The sequence below is a fragment of the Solanum lycopersicum genome, chromosome 3 (assembly GCF_036512215.1).
Source record: "Solanum lycopersicum chromosome 3, SLM_r2.1".
NCBI classification, from domain to species: Eukaryota; Viridiplantae; Streptophyta; class Magnoliopsida; order Solanales; family Solanaceae; genus Solanum; species Solanum lycopersicum.
In genome coordinates, this window is record NC_090802.1 from 62927770 (window position 1) to 62943595 (window position 15826).

At 35.9% G+C, this 15826-nt stretch overlaps 2 protein-coding genes across 2 annotated transcripts; both read left to right on the plus strand.

Moving 5' to 3' along the window:
• Positions 1-525: 525 nt before the first annotated feature.
• LOC101249446 (uncharacterized) lies at positions 526-4358 on the plus strand. The gene is made up of 5 exons (XM_004235902.5): positions 526-1300; positions 1439-1559; positions 2314-2534; positions 2829-3002; positions 3991-4358. Exons 1-5 carry the CDS (start codon positions 1121-1123, stop codon positions 4075-4077), a joined length of 783 nt encoding a protein of 260 aa, XP_004235950.1. The 5' UTR covers positions 526-1120; the 3' UTR covers positions 4078-4358.
• Positions 4359-15757, plus strand: LOC101249164 (uncharacterized). Its single transcript, XM_004235901.5, has 11 exons — positions 4359-5246; positions 5797-5865; positions 6244-6336; positions 7497-7615; positions 8376-8571; positions 10033-10208; positions 11670-11799; positions 12388-12548; positions 13680-13771; positions 14934-15042; positions 15416-15757. The coding sequence occupies exons 1-11, from the start codon at positions 4941-4943 to the stop codon at positions 15459-15461; spliced, it is 1497 nt and encodes a 498-aa protein (XP_004235949.1). The 5' UTR covers positions 4359-4940; the 3' UTR covers positions 15462-15757.
• Positions 15758-15826: the final 69 nt, after the last annotated feature.

Below are 15826 nucleotides of genomic sequence, written 5' to 3' on the forward strand. Positions count from 1 at the left end.
AGAGTAAGATATATGTAATCCTTATTTTTACTTTGTGGGTATAGAAATTGTTACGTGTTTACCGTTCGGCTTTAGAAAAGTAAGAACGTAATAAAGAAAAAGAGACAATAAACAATAGTAGCAATAAATATTAATACATATAATGTAGAGAAAATCACGTGAAACCTAAATCAGATTGGTAGAATCAGACAACACTCTACTATATATAATAATAATAGTAGCAAATAGGAGGGCATGGTCAAGAACTTAGATCTACAATCTGAAATTCACGGTCCGTCAGATTAATACTTTCATTGAAGAGCACTGACGTCAGAATTGTATTTTCCATGTTATCGATGGAAAGTTGCCGCTGGCACTTAAGGATAGTTGATACGCAGAACCAACAAGAAAGCCCTAGAGTAGTTGACTTTGTGACTCCAAGAGAGAGCTATATGTGATGAAAAGACAAGAAAAGAAAGAGCGCATCGAGGGGACGTTAGCCGAAGCAACTTTGGAATCAATTGACAAAGAGAAAGGGGTTGTCAAGAAGACACGCCCTAAGTAAACAAATTCCTTAACGTTATAGAAAATGACTTCCTCGATAAAAATATGATTTTTTTCTCTAAATAACTAACATTTCAAGTTTGTTATATTCTATATTTTCAAAGTCTTTTAGATTAAGAAATTCCACCATCTCTTTCAAATCATGAATAAATCTCCTTCGTGTTTGCTCGATCAAGATAGGCACCATCGATATCCTCCGTTACACATTGAAAGAAAATAAAATAATTTCCTTACCATAAAAGAAAAATATTTCTTATAATATTTTCAAATTTCAATATGCTTAGACAAACATTAGTTGCGGCAACATGACGGTGTACTTCCATAATCTCCACCATGAATTCCCGGAAGGACGTAACACTCTCCCCTTTAAGCGCGTGTTCGGGGACGCTCCTTCTCATCTCCACTATATAAAAAGAGGAACCTAACCCACCAAGGCAAAAATTGAGTGCACCTCAAGATAAAGCTTCGAATCCCCAAAACCTTTAGACTCGCAAAAAACCCTAATTCCAATTCCAATTTCATTTCATATTATCAGCAAAATTAGTTTGATCTGCCGAGAGGCAGACGGAGATTTACAATGTCTGCAATTGTCTGCGGCAAGAGATCTTTCTTCGAAGATTTACAATCGCCGTCGCCGACATCAGCGTCGCCGCCTGTTTCCAAGAAGATTCGTTGCTCTTCCTCTACTTCTCCGGTTCGGTTCCCGACCAGTTTGATCGATCAACTGAGAACTTTGTTTCCTGATATGGATAATCAGGTTTTTTCATTTTCTTTCTTGTTTTTAGTTATCTTTTTTAAATTCACAGTTTTGATGTTTTCCTTGTATAACAATATCTGATATATATATATATATATATATATATATATGTTTATCTTTTTATGATGTACTGTTTAGGTTGTTGAGAAGGCTTTGGAAGAGTCCGGCAATGACTTGGATGCTGCTATTAAGAGGTTACATGAGCTTCACCTTGTGTATGGCGATGCAAAGACAGTTGCTGATGGAGAGATGGATAATGGTATGTGTCCAATAATTACTTCCCCTATTTGCCTGATTCTTTTGATGCTCCAGGTTTTTAGCTGTCGCACTTGCTTATTATACATTGATATCCCATTTATGAGGTTGTAAAGAGATACATATATATGAGAATGTGATGTTTCTCTGGTGTTGAATAATTGTCGGGAGAAGTAGAACTCTCTGTCTTGCATCAACATAAGTAGATGGTTGGATGATCAATTTGTGCTGATTAATCATGTTGTTGAATCAATACTAATATTCCTAGAATGGTGTTTTTAGACTGCCTGATATGGGGACATCAAGTATTAGTTTTATTGTGCTTTGTAGTCTCTGAAAGAGACATTTAGACTTTTAATGGGAAGTTTCTAACCTTGTCAATCAACAATCAGTAGATGAAGTCTCAAACTGAGACTAGTTGGGGTGGCTATAAGAGTACTCTATATCTATTCAATTGTATTGCTGCCCATTTCATCCTTTATACATGAGAGCAAGAAGGTAATAATAAACTAGCATGAGATGTCAAGTGTTTTTATATCTACATAACTGCATGTCTTTTACGTGTATGTGTTTACTGTAGAGGTGTATGAAACTATTTATGTGAGCTCTCACGTGTTCTAGATAAGTAGCTCTCTGATGTATATCTATTATTATAAGGATGTTAAGACTACCTTTGTGCGTCCACCACTTTTTGGTCTGTAATGTTTACCATGCTACTTCTTGTGAATCACAAACCTAATCAATCAAGCCTCATGCAGGAGAAAAACCAACTAACGGGCCAGATGTTCAATCTGAAGGTCCTCCTCTCCAGAATAATCTTCCAGCTGATGGTGCAGAATGGGTGGAGTTGCTTGTCAGGGAAATGATGAGTGCTACAAGTGTAGATGATGCCAGGGCTAGGGCCACAAGGGTGTTGGAGAGCCTGGAGCGATCAATTAGTGTTCATGCTGGTGCTGCAGCAGCTGAAAATGTTCACAAGGTTGGTATTAGATGGTGTAGCCTTTGATGTCATTGTAGGACGAGAAATTGCTGGCATTCACACACTTATCTTTTTTCTGCTACATTTACGAAGCTTTCGACAAAAAAAAAGTGCTAACACCTATGTTGCTTCGTTTTTTGTGCAGTATGTCTTTTCTTTATTGAGGTAGTCTAGTGCTTCTTTGGTTGAAGTACGACAATGACACTCATGCTTTATAATTTATCACGTTGACCTAATTTTCTGAGGTTCACCTTCAATTCTTTAGATGTTGGCCTTATTACTTCTTTTTTTCAGGAAAATGTGATGCTGAAAGAGCAAATTGAAGTGTTCCTTAGAGAAAAGGCCATTTTTAAACGTGCTATTGCTATCCAACACGAAAGGCAAAAAGAGTATGATGATAGAAACCAGGAAGTGCAGCAATTGAAGCAGATGATTGCTCAATATCAGGAACAAATAAAAAATCTTGAGGTACAAACTGGAGCTTTAGAGGCCAACTTTTCCTGATGTGGTTTATCTTTTTAATCTGGGATTTTTAGTTTTATTTTTGTTTACGGGTAGTGGTCTTACTGTTTTTGGTTCTCATATTTTTTAATGAACACTTATTGTGATATTTTTTAGCTGCTTATACTGCCAAGTCTGTGTTACGGTAATATAGTTCCTCTGTGGCATGTCATGAACATAGGCACAGAGTCTAACTTATGCTGAATTTTGTGTTCTATTCGTAGTGGTTAAAAAAAATCATTTAATAGTTACTGATAAGTTAGTTTGATGGAGCGTATGTTTAATTTTTGAAGTTGTATTGATTGAAATCATATAATTGCAAATATTTATTTTGTTAGCTTACATGGTCTTAGTATAGTTTCTCTTTGTAAGCAACTTAATCTATGTCTTTTGCAACCTTTGCATCTATTTATGCTTTAAATGAATTTTACTTCATAAAAGAAATTGCAAATACTCTTACCGTACCAAATTGCAAAGATTATCATAAAATGGGATGCAGGGAGTATAATATATGTTATATACCCTAGACCTTCAAGAGTAACAATTCTACTTTAAGAATGTCTGCTGTACTTGTATATGTTGGAGGCAGTGCAGATCATCGTGAAAACTGCTAGTTAACTTTAATAAAATGATTGAAGCATACTTCTTTATTGCCTGGTAAAATATTCTGTAGGCATTAGTTCAAGCTAGTAGCACCTGTATTCTTAGGTAAAAGAAAATATTGGCATAAAGATGTCGCATTACTGCTATGCATGTTGCAGTTTACCTGTATTGTTCTTTTTCCTGTTCTTTATACTCTGAACGTGAGTAATTTTGTGAACAATTGCATAGTGCCCCATACGTAAGCAGATAGGAGAATAAAGTATTCTTCTGTTCCTTTTTCTGTGTTTTTAATGGAATGAATGCAAACAAGATTGTCTACTCATTATTCCTAACTTAATGGTCATGGTTGCAGGTGAATAATTATGCGTTGACAATGCATTTGCACCAGGCTCAGCAAAACAACTCTATTCCGGGACGCTTCCATCCAGACATCTTCTAGTGCGGAGGCTAGTCCAGTTAAAGCTGTGGAACATACAAAGAAACAAGCTTGTTGGCATCTTGTCAGCTGTGATATAGGATGTATTAATCAAATTATGAATCAATGTTGTTTTTATAATTAGATTGAGTAACGGTTTGCGTGTTGAGTTGAAGCCACTTTGGTGGATGACCCTGGTCAAGTAAGTAGTGTTGTACTGGACATCGTCCAAATGGTGAAGTCCTCAAACGTGCTAGTATTTAACTAATATCAGAAAACTGGCTATAAAACATACTTTGCTATAATTTTGCTTTCTGCTTCTCAGTTTGTTCTACAATTTTTTTGCTGTGATGAATGAAATGATTTCTGTGTCAATTTGTTTTCCTGCGTCTGAGGAGGGGCTTCGATTATGAGTAATGCCATTAGGTTGGCAATTGTTGGTTTACGCCGGGGTTTTGTTTCCTTTCAAAATTGCAATTCATGATTATTATTTTCCTATCAAGCTTAGACTATAGTGGTGTCCAAATATCTGGTGTTCTAATTATGTAAAAAAAAAAAACCGAGTACAATGATTTTTGCCAATTGGAATCAACAAATGCGGATATTGTTATAGTTTTATTATTACAGTATATAAATAGAATACATGGAACTTATAATATAGGTTATTTTTCTCATTAATTCCAAATTTTATTTTTTTTAGAAAGATAATAAGGGGTGACAATACGTTGCTATATTATTTCACATAAAACGTGTTGTTCTATATATGAATTGGCAATTGATTGAAGCGCGTAGTAATATCGCACCACATCTTCTTCTTCTTTCTTGTGAAAAAAAAGAAGCAAGCAAGCATCAAAACGCGGGACAGTTAACCAGTCTTCTGTAGTCCAATGAACTCGACGGCAATGGCCAGCACAGCATCTCTATCTCTCCGTCCTTCTTCTCTCATCTCCGACCGTTCCCATTCTCCCTGTCTTCCTCCTTCCTCCTCCTCTAGTTTCTTCTCCGGTGGGACCCGCTTGTGGGCCCATACGAAGTTTATATCCATTTCCTTTTCTTCATCTCAGAAGATTCCGGGACGACGTTTTGGGAGATTGGTGGTTGCTGCTGCTGCCGATTATTACTCTACACTTGGGGTCCCAAAATCTGCTAACAGTAAAGACATCAAGGCTGCTTATCGAAGGTTAGCTCGACAGGTACTGCAATCCTTTCTTTCTTATTCTTAATTCTAACTATTATTCACTGTCATTGTGAGAATCAATTTTTAAGAAAACAACCAAATGATGCTCCTTCGGAATTTTTGAGAAAACGGTTACACAAAATGATGATTTTCAAAATTGTGACTTAGGTTGGTCGTGCATTTGAGCTCCAAGAAAGTAATCTTGTGGCTGACCAGTGCATTTTCCTTTGGGATAACAGCACAAGTTGCTAATTATTAGTTTCCGTTCCTATTTCAATTATTTTATGCTACTGTTTGATCTCTTTATTTGTATGGTTGAGCTGCCTCTATTCCGGAAGCTGATGCGTTATGAATCATTGGTCTGCATGTGTTATCTTTTTCTTTGTGTTGTTGATTGTTTACTTTCTGTGCGTGTCCATATGATACATACTCTAGTAGGATAATGTTACCACTACATGCTAGACTTTCACCCAGTTCTTTGGGCCTTTACAATTAAGATAGTTCCACAGCAACACATTATTCTATTCTCCATTAATCCGTTTCTGACTTTTGATATTGTTTTATAGTATCACCCTGATGTCAACAAGGAACCTAATGCACCAGAAAAGTTTAAGGAGATTAAAGATGCTTATGAGGTAAATATGAAAATTTACTATTTTTAACATCTGAACCCTGGTAGTTTTCTTATTTCCTTCTGAAACTATTGACCTTTAGATATATGTGGCATTGCCATCTTTATGTCCCCTCCCCTCCCCTTTACGTGATGGAATTACTGTTTATCCACTTATTCAATCCGTTTCTTCATTCCTCTACCTTGGAAACTGCATTGGTTGTCTGTCTACTAAATCCAAAGTGTTCCATTTTCTCGTATATTTTGAAAGTTGTGTGCTTTTTAACTAAGGTAGACCTTAGAAATTCCTACTTTCAAACTTTGGAATCTTGGTGTTAGTATGTTTACATATTTCTCTTTTGTTTTTAACTCTTTGAATCAACTCTGAAGTTTCACTTTCCAGATACTATCAGATGACAAAAAAAGAGCACTATATGATCAATATGGTGAAGCCGGGGTGAAAAGTTCTGTAGGGGCCCAAGCCGGTGCTTACACGGTATGCCATAAATTCTTATTTTTTTTGTTTTCAGCGTGATATTATTGCTGTCATTCCAAAAGGGTAATCTTAATTTCCTTTAGTCCTTCCAAAATTAACATCCACTTTATTTAAAAGAGAAGTTTTAAGTCATGTTATAGAACACACATTGTATGCCCAACTTTTACTCTTCTTATGCAACTTCTATTATATTTGTCGATAACTTTTATGGCCCAGCATGTTATCCATACACAACTCATTTTCAACTTTTTTCTTAGTTCCCCTGCCAATTCCAAGTAGGACGATGAAATTGTGACTTGGAAGTACTATCATGGCTTATCAAAGAAAAGATACATATCATGATAAAATTTTCTCACGTAGTTACTTGGCTCCCTCTGATGTGAAGTCCTTATGTTGCTTTTGCTCATATCGTTTGTTTAATTCATGTTTTTCTCTAATTGGTGACTTTTAGGTGTGCCATCTATTTTAGATTACATACTCAATATAGTTCAGTTATGTTCTTGTACTATAGTTTACATACATAATATCTGCAAGTTTTTGGGAGTTCTAGGTTTCCAGTATTTGTCCCTCCAACCACTATAAGTGCTAATTCTTTTGCCTTCTATTGTTCCCATCCCCACTTGAAGAGGAATTGACAAGGTTCATAGAATTCTTTGTGGTCATTCAATTGTAAATGGGAAAAGAGTTCTTTTCACTTATGTTGAATGACACACCAGGGGTAATATCAGTTACTTTGCCATACCTCCTGGCTCATCCCACCACTTAAAAAGGAGTTAAATATTAGTTCAAGTAAGATTATGGATGAAAAGAATAGAATACTTCATGCCTATGTAGGTAAATGTATATCAATTTGCATATAGAATGCCAAATGAAAGAGTTGATGCACAACTTTGGTTTCTGTTTACATGCTGTCGTTTTGCATGCTAGCCAAAAAATTGGGTTTTGTTTGATGTAGGACTGAGAGTTGAGTCTAAGTAAATGTGTCAATGTGTGAAGGTTGCGTTCCTAGATGCTATTCTTCTAATTATTCACTTCCCAAAAAGGGTAAAATGAGTAGGTCGTAGAAGAAAGTGGGAAGTTACATAATAAGTGCATGGTCATATGGAAATTATCTTTAACCCTAGTCTGTTTCTCTTTCTTTTTGGTGAATTTTACTGCAGACAAATCCTTTTGATCTATTTGAGACATTCTTTGGACCTTCTATGGGTGGTTTTGGAATGGATGGAGCTGGATTTGGAACGCGTCGCCGCAGTACTGTTACCAAGGGTGAAGATCTACGGTAAGTCAGTAGCTGATTGGAATGATTTGACACTAACCATCTTTATTAGAATTCACGTGTGTACTTATAACAAAAAGGATTTTGTCATAAGTATACTTCGTTAACCATGAGAAGAAGCAGTTTCTGATAACTAATATGCAACATAGTATGACAGGTAAACTTAGGAGGAATATAGCCTCTAGTCGATTTTATAGCAGTGGTGAAGCATATAGTTCCCTTAGAATGATAATTTGTAGAATAAAGTAGACCTTCTCGAAATCATGGTCACAATTATTGCTAACCAAGAGGGGAAAGTTCATTCGGACAACTTTATAGGCTAACATAGTATGATTTGACATTTGGTAAAACATAAGAACCAACAAGTCCTAACACCATTCCAAAGTAGTGCTGGAGTCTTCATTAGGAATCAGTTACCAGTTTCATTTATATTCATGTTATCTGTACTTATAACCTGAAGAAAAAACTGAGTATGATATTCAGCATACTTTTGTGCTTGAAATGGTCTTTGCATGAATTACAATTTACAGGTATGCTTTTCTTTAACATATCAATCCTCTGACAGAAAGAACTATGCTAAGTTCAAACTGGACGGGCTAATTGTGTATACTTGCACCAGTGAAGCATAAAATTTATCCTAGGAACAATGCATACTTTAGAAGCATAAAAATAGAAATAGATAGACACTGTTTCATAAACACTAAGAGTTTGCAGATAAAATGATATGATGTCAAGCCTAATTTTGCACTTCAATGGCTTTCAGTTACGACATGACATTAGAATTTTCAGCGGCTATCTTTGGAGCTGAAAAAGATTTCGAGCTTTCACATCTTGAAACTTGTGAGGTCTGTGTGGGAACTGGGGCAAAGGTAGGCTCCAAAATGAGGATATGTTCAACTTGTGGTGGCCGAGGTCAAGTTATGAGGACCGAACAAACACCGTTTGGCATGTTTTCTCAGGTAATAGCGTATAAATCTATTTCTTTGGTGGTCGAGATAATTTAGATTGCATTTGTATATCAATTTGTTCAGATTTTATTCATTTGGTATTACAGTATGAGTCTATTTTCAGGACTCCTGAGTCATTTTTGAGAAAATCAATCTGTTTGCTATTGCATGTACAGAGGATCAGCTGCTAATTAGGGGTATCAGTTTTAATTAATGGAAGTATAACCTTCCTCAACCTGTCTAGTTGGGTTGCAATAAACTCATTGATAGGTCAATTTTGGGCTTAATTTAAATTAAATGTTGTCTAGTTCGTATTCATCCACTTACTTTCTCTACCAAGATAAGAAAATGATGTTTTAACTTCATTTGGTAACTAAACAAATTGTAAAACATACACACAAATAACAGATGAAACGTAATTCTGAATTAACCAGGTGGGGCCATGGCTATAAATGTTTCGGCTCAAATTAACCTACTCTTCATGACACAAGTAAACTCTGGGTGGTTTAGCATGGTCCATATATACTCAATCTATTTTAACCCACGGCTCAAATTTGGCCCAACTTGCCAATTTGACACTCCTACTACTAACCATGTAATTTTTGGAACACTGGGTTTTGCCTGAACACCATCTCCCTGATATTGCGTAGAAATAATTGCGAGGCAGTCCATACATGCTATAGAAGATCAGGTGGTTACTGGGTAGTGTTTAAAGCTCTCTATTTAAGGGATAGCTACATCTTCGATAAGGCTCAGAAAGTTCTTGGAAAGAATTTCAATGAAAAGATGATTCAATGAGGTTTGAACAGTTTGATCTAATAAAGTCTTTCCTACTCCTGTGGAACAATTAGGTAGGTAACACGAAGCGCTTCCGAACTGATGGTGCCGAAATTGTGCTTGAAATAAATACGCCGTACTTAACAATAGAAATAATTGTGGCTGAAATGAACTAAAATTCTTTAGCTTGCTTTGAACAGAGCATCTAGGATGTGGTAAAAGTTTCCATTATTGAAGAAATCAAGGGTAAGGATTAATTTGCATTTTTAGTTGATTGGAAAAGTAAATAGTCAAATATAATCTAAAACCATGTAGTAAAGTGATATGCATGACATGGCATGACTACTACAGACAAAAGAGCATAAGTCAGTCTTCCCTTGCACAAAGATGTCTTAATGGTTGAAGAATCTGTAGTCAAAATGTTTTCTATTTGAGAAGGTAACATGTATGTACATTAAAAAGATTGCTTGTTTTCCTGGAAATTGTTAATTTTTTACTGTTGCAGTTTCTTAACCGGTATGACATATTTATTTTGCTTTAATGTTTGGACTGATTGGTTGTCTATCTTATTTCTTTTGGCTAATTTCTTGTTTGGTCTCTCAGTTCTTACATTGCTGGGCTTTCTCATCTTTGTCACTCAAAGAGTATATGCTCATACTCATTGTTACATTTTCCATCTATTTGGATTAAGTGTAGGTTTCTGTCTGCCCAAACTGTGGTGGGGATGGTGAAATGATCTCTGAATATTGTCGTAAATGCTCAGGCGAGGGGCGGATACGAGTGAAGAAAGATATAAAAGTCAAGATACCCCCTGGAGTTAACAAGGGAAGTATCCTCAGAGTTGCTGGTGAGGGTGATGCAGGTCCTAGGGGGTATGTATTCAAGTTATATAGTTGCATTTCTGTAACAATAGTCTGCATAATTGTCCTGGGTTATGGTTCAGTAGAACATCTCTGGGATTCTTGTATGTTCAGTAAAACATAATATTGACAATTATTTGCGTAATTTTTTCTTCTTTAGTCTTTTAGGATCACTATAATGGTCTTGTTGATATATACAGGGAGGAGGACCCATTACACACAGCTCCACTGATATTCTTTCAGCCAACTGTAGCTGATTAACTGAGTCAGTTTTGACTATTGTCTTCCAAATGTGCTTTACTTACCCTGCAAAGAGAGAGTAAAAGGAAAAGCTGATGCCTTGCCTCCTTCAGAGAAATGTGCTCTTAGCTTACCTAATAACAACTAGACCTATGACAACACCTTAAAAAAATGAGAATCAACAACAACATGCCTAGTGTAATCCCACCTAATGAGAAGAAAAGTTCAAGCTATCCTTCTTAAGCTTATGCTCAAGATTTCCTTGTTCATACATTAAGTCATTAACCATGCCCATATATTTTCCAAATTTCATCTGTCAAATTGGTTTGAAAAAGGGTTGGTTCAGGTTGGACTAGGAGAAGATAGAAGATGAAGATCTTTAGTATGAGGCTTTTCATGACTGTTAAGATTATTTCAGATTAAGGCGGAGCATGCATGAAGAGTCAAAAATGCTTCTTCTATTCTTTTTCCTGTGCTGCTAGGGAGTATGTATTACTGCTTTTAATTTTAATTTTAAGTGATTTCACAATCTTGGGGAATGTAGGTGTTCCTTCTTGCTGTTTTTGACATATGGAGAATGCAAGTGACATTCTATGATTAAGACTAGCACATTTGGATGAGTAGTCAACAGATACTCCTTTAGTCCCTGACTATGTGCTCAGAACCTCAGAAAAATGTTATAACACCCACATCGGATCCTCAAAAATGCATTTTCTCTGGAGGTTTGAATGCGCGTGCAGTGACATTTTTGGAGGATTCAAGCAAGATAGGTCCTTGGTCAAAAAAAGAAAAGAAAAGAAATACTCCTTAGTCCTAAATTCCCTCTTGGATCTAAAATATAAATCGTCAGTTTAAATAGAGTACTAGCAACTATTGGACCTAAAGTAATTCAGCCAACATAACTCACTAGTTTGTAATTCCTATGATGGACCTTTTGCTTCCATTGCGTTTTATTGTTCTCTAATACATGCATGGCTTGATATTCTAGATCTTTGAGAAGATTTCTTATATGTGAGTTTAGGTTAACCCTGTCCAGTTTTAGCATCTTGAATCATCATTATATGAAATGAGCTTAAATGAAGGCAGAGATTCATTTAGCCGACCCCAATTCGTGGGATTGAGGATGACTTGTTGTTCTTGTTGTAGTCTATCACATGTTAGATGTTCACATACAAATTGAGATTGAGAACATATAGCTCAGTTTGTTAGTTCATTTTTGACAATGTTTTGCAGTGCCCCACCGGGAGATCTTTATGTCTATCTTGACATTGAAGAGATACCTGAGATCCAAAGAGATGGCATAAATCTGATTTCAACAGTTTCAGTCGGTTATCTAGATGCTATACTTGGGGCTGTTGTTAAGGTAATTTTACACGATATTTGTCTTGGCTCCTTCCATATTCTGATAAGAATGTGAAATAAGATAGTAATTCCCTACAGCCTGTATGCTGTATCGCTATTATAGTATTTTCAATGAAAAAGTTTTTGTTACTCTCAAAGATAGAGCCTGTGAAGTATTGTTTTTGGTGAGTCAGGAAAATAGACATTCAGACTTTTTAGTATGAGCCTAACTCATCGGAACCGGTTCTTTTTTCTCCTTTCAAATGAGCCTCTTTCGAGAAACATCCCCTATCAGATCGCAAGGTACATCTACTTGAATAATGAGAAATGAATACAAGACTCTGAAAGCTTCATAAATTTTTTAATTTCCTCATACAACAAATTCATGATAGTACTGTAATTTTCCTGCCATATGATGAGATCCTTCTATATTCCATATGTTTGTCCGTTTGTTGTTTAGTCTTTCTCCCTTGCTGGAAGAGGGGGATTAAAGGTGTGAGAGAAAGAGCCAAAGCCTGGCATCTGTCAAGGCACCTCATTTTGCCCTTCAATTGCCTTTATTGATATCATATTTCTCAGCCTAGTTCCTTCTCCCTGATGTTCTGGTCAGGTTAAAACAGTGGATGGTTTGACTGATCTCCAGATTCCTCCAGGCACTCAACCTGGGGATGTGCTTGTCTTGGCAAGGAAAGGAGCACCAAAGCTAAATAAGCCATCAATACGCGGTGATCACTTGTTCACGATTAAAGTTAGCATACCAAAACGCATCAGGTGCGCAAGTTGTAGATGATGAACTAATTATACATATCAGTTTTCTTACCTACTCGTGTCACTTTGCCTAATGATATTCCTGAAGAGTATGCCAGACACGTTTGGGAACTAATTTCCTGAATAACTATAGATATATTTTTCCTTGAATATGTCCAACAGTCCTCCTCTTTAAAAAATGGACTTATATATATATATGTGTGTGTGTGTGTGTGTGTGTCCAGTAGTCGTATCAGGGGTGGGCATCATTCCGTTATGAATAAACCGACCAAACCAAAATTTTCTGTTTCGGTTTAGTATTTTTGGTATTCAGTTTGATTTTTGCTTCTTTTAGAAAAAAATGGTTAGCCGAAAAATTGAAATTTTTAGTAGATGTGAAAACATTTTTTTCTCACATAACTTTACCTATCTGTTTCAATCTGAAAACTACCATGCCTGACTGAATCCAACTTCAAATGAGTTTGATCACCTCCTCCATCTGTATCATGAAGGCACATGAGGAAGTGAAAATACCAGTATTTGTTTGTTGTATACTCGATATATCTCCAAGACTTAATTGAAATGCATAATATACTTGCATGGCAAAGTGCATCATGATCTGGGTGATGCGAGTGGATTATCATACTTCGGGAAAATATTTTGTTTCTTTGTTGTTATTTTTGTGAATTTCCTCAAGCAAAATCTATTTTCAATAAGAGTTAGAAACTTATTCAAATTGTATCTTAACCCCAAAGTGAATGTAGTAATTAATGTATAGAATGTGTTAAATACTCTTGCACTCCTTTGCTCATTTGCCAGCCAGCCTAGTGGTCATATGTCCTGCTTCTGAAGTCAAAAAATATAAGGAAAAGGAACCATTACTCAGGCTACTGGTGAAAAATCAATATATTTCCACTCATCAGTAAACACCATCTAATTTTTTGGTTAGTAGTATCTTCAGCATACAAATTCCTATGAGCAAACAAATCCCCCTGGTCTTCTGAAAATGATGATATAAATGCATATAGGAAATGCTTTTCACATCTAATACAGATTTGATATTGTTACACAAGAATTTAGGGCTTGTATGCAAGTGCTCTCATAATTGCTCCTGTCTATGTATGGGGACTTCATTCATGGTTCTCTATTTTGTAGTGTGATGGAGCGTGAATTGCTTGAAGAACTTGCTTCTCTTACTAAGGGATCAAGCACTCGTACAAAAACTCGCCCGGCGGTTCAGCAAACGGGTATGATCACTTCTCGATTCATCATTTTCTCAATTCTCTATACGTGAATGACAGAGTTAATGACACTGGGTTGTGACATTAGTTAAACATGATGAGTTCCAGAGAATAGAAGGTAATGATCTGTCACTTGTGTGGCTGATTGTAATGGATATATCCTTCCTAATATTTACTTACTGTAAATGAATATATCATTCCAAATAAATGCTGCTCCTCTGGTCCAAAATGAAAGAATTTTTCAAAGTCAAAAGATGTATTAATTAATTTTTTCCAAAATGACCTTTCTCTTAAATGTTTTTTTCCCCAACTATCTCTAGTTTTAAGAAAAGTTCAGGAAGAAACAAAGGGTAATATTGACAAATTGCCATTTAATTTACTGACTTTCTTAAGGGGTGTGCCACACCCCAAAAATTCATTTATGTTGGAATGGAGGGAGTACATCTTATCTTGTTTGGAACTAGACCTGGGGTCATCAGCACTGAAATAGATGCTATTGATTATCAATAAAAAATAAAATGAAGATGAACCATTTGCGAGTTAAGTGATAGGTTTTGGCTACTGTATTTGGATAGTTACTTAAAAAACCCTAGATCAACCACTAAGTTTGACTTGGAAATTTGTGTGATGCGCATCAAGTAGTTAAAACTGATACAAAATACGGGAGAACAAAGAGGAATATATTGTTGCTCGTGAATTGAGAAATGAAGTTATTGATTCTAACCCATACTATATAAAAGCTCTGTTATTTTTCTCAACCTAGAATATCCCAGAAGAGAACATCCTACTAAAGTTGGAAATATTTTCAATGCAGTTTAGATAGAGCATGCAGCTCAGATAATCAGAGCACGTGATTAGAAAATACAGTCAAGTCCTAGGAGTACCTTATACAGTTGACCCAAAAAGGATATATTTTTTTGATGAATGTCCCAAAAAGGAAATACTTATCACTATGAGGATAGGAAAATTATTCTCTGAATTCACTCACAGTATCAAAAGTAAGAATTTCTCCTCACTCAAAAATAGGAACACATGTTGCTCCGAGTGTAGGAAACTTATGATCAGGTTAAGGCAAAATTCATGGTACTTGGATGTTGATAGAGTATCTCATTTACAGTCAGTACAATCCTTTGGCATAAAATTTTACCATCTTTTTTCTGCTTCGCAGCAAAAGTTACTGAAACTCCAGTAGGTTCAGATTCAAGTGCAGCAAAAACTGATGAGTCATCATCAGAAGATCGAGACGATCCATTGAAGAAGTTAGCAAATTTTGCTGGGTAAATTTCTTGATCATTATTCGTTAATTAGGAATTCTGTTGGAAAGTACTTAGTTCTTGGTAATTTAGTCTTGATTTGGGAGACGCTTATGTTGTTAGAACCACCGAACCACACAAGTCACCTATTTTTGGGGTCTAAAAACATGGTAGATCTTTTTAAGTGGTTTTGCTGTATGAATTCAGCAACCTTGCCAGAAAATAGACCCACATTCACAAAGCCGTGGTAGAATGACCCTTTACATTGGACTTCAGATTACCCATAAATCTTGCATCATTTATAGTGCCATATTTCTGCAATAGTTAATCTTAACCATGTTTAGTTTTATTCTGTTGCAAGTGTTTCTTCCTTCTAATTAAAGGTTTGTGATTGCAGGTCTGTCGTAAATGGTGCACTGAAATGGTTAAGAGACAACCTGTAGTACTTGGTGCTGGGATACTGCCTCAGCAATCTTCTTTTATACGACAATGGCATTGAATTTTATGTGCTTCAAAACAGCCATTATTGCATCTTGCGGCCTTTCATTTCTTAGAATAACTTTTTGGTGATTCTGCCTGTAAAATTGAATCCAGCCACCTTATTCTTTTAGGAAACCTAATCCTTCGCCTTTGTAAATTCTGACAAATATATTCTCCACCTCAAAGAAGTTGGTGAGATGGATTCTAACAGCTATTTTTGTATAAGAAATTTTGTATGTCAGCAAGCATTTAACAGAAACCCAGAAATATCCCAACATTGGTAGAGTTTCTTTTTTTTTTCTTCTTAATATTGTATTTTTCCAAAAGT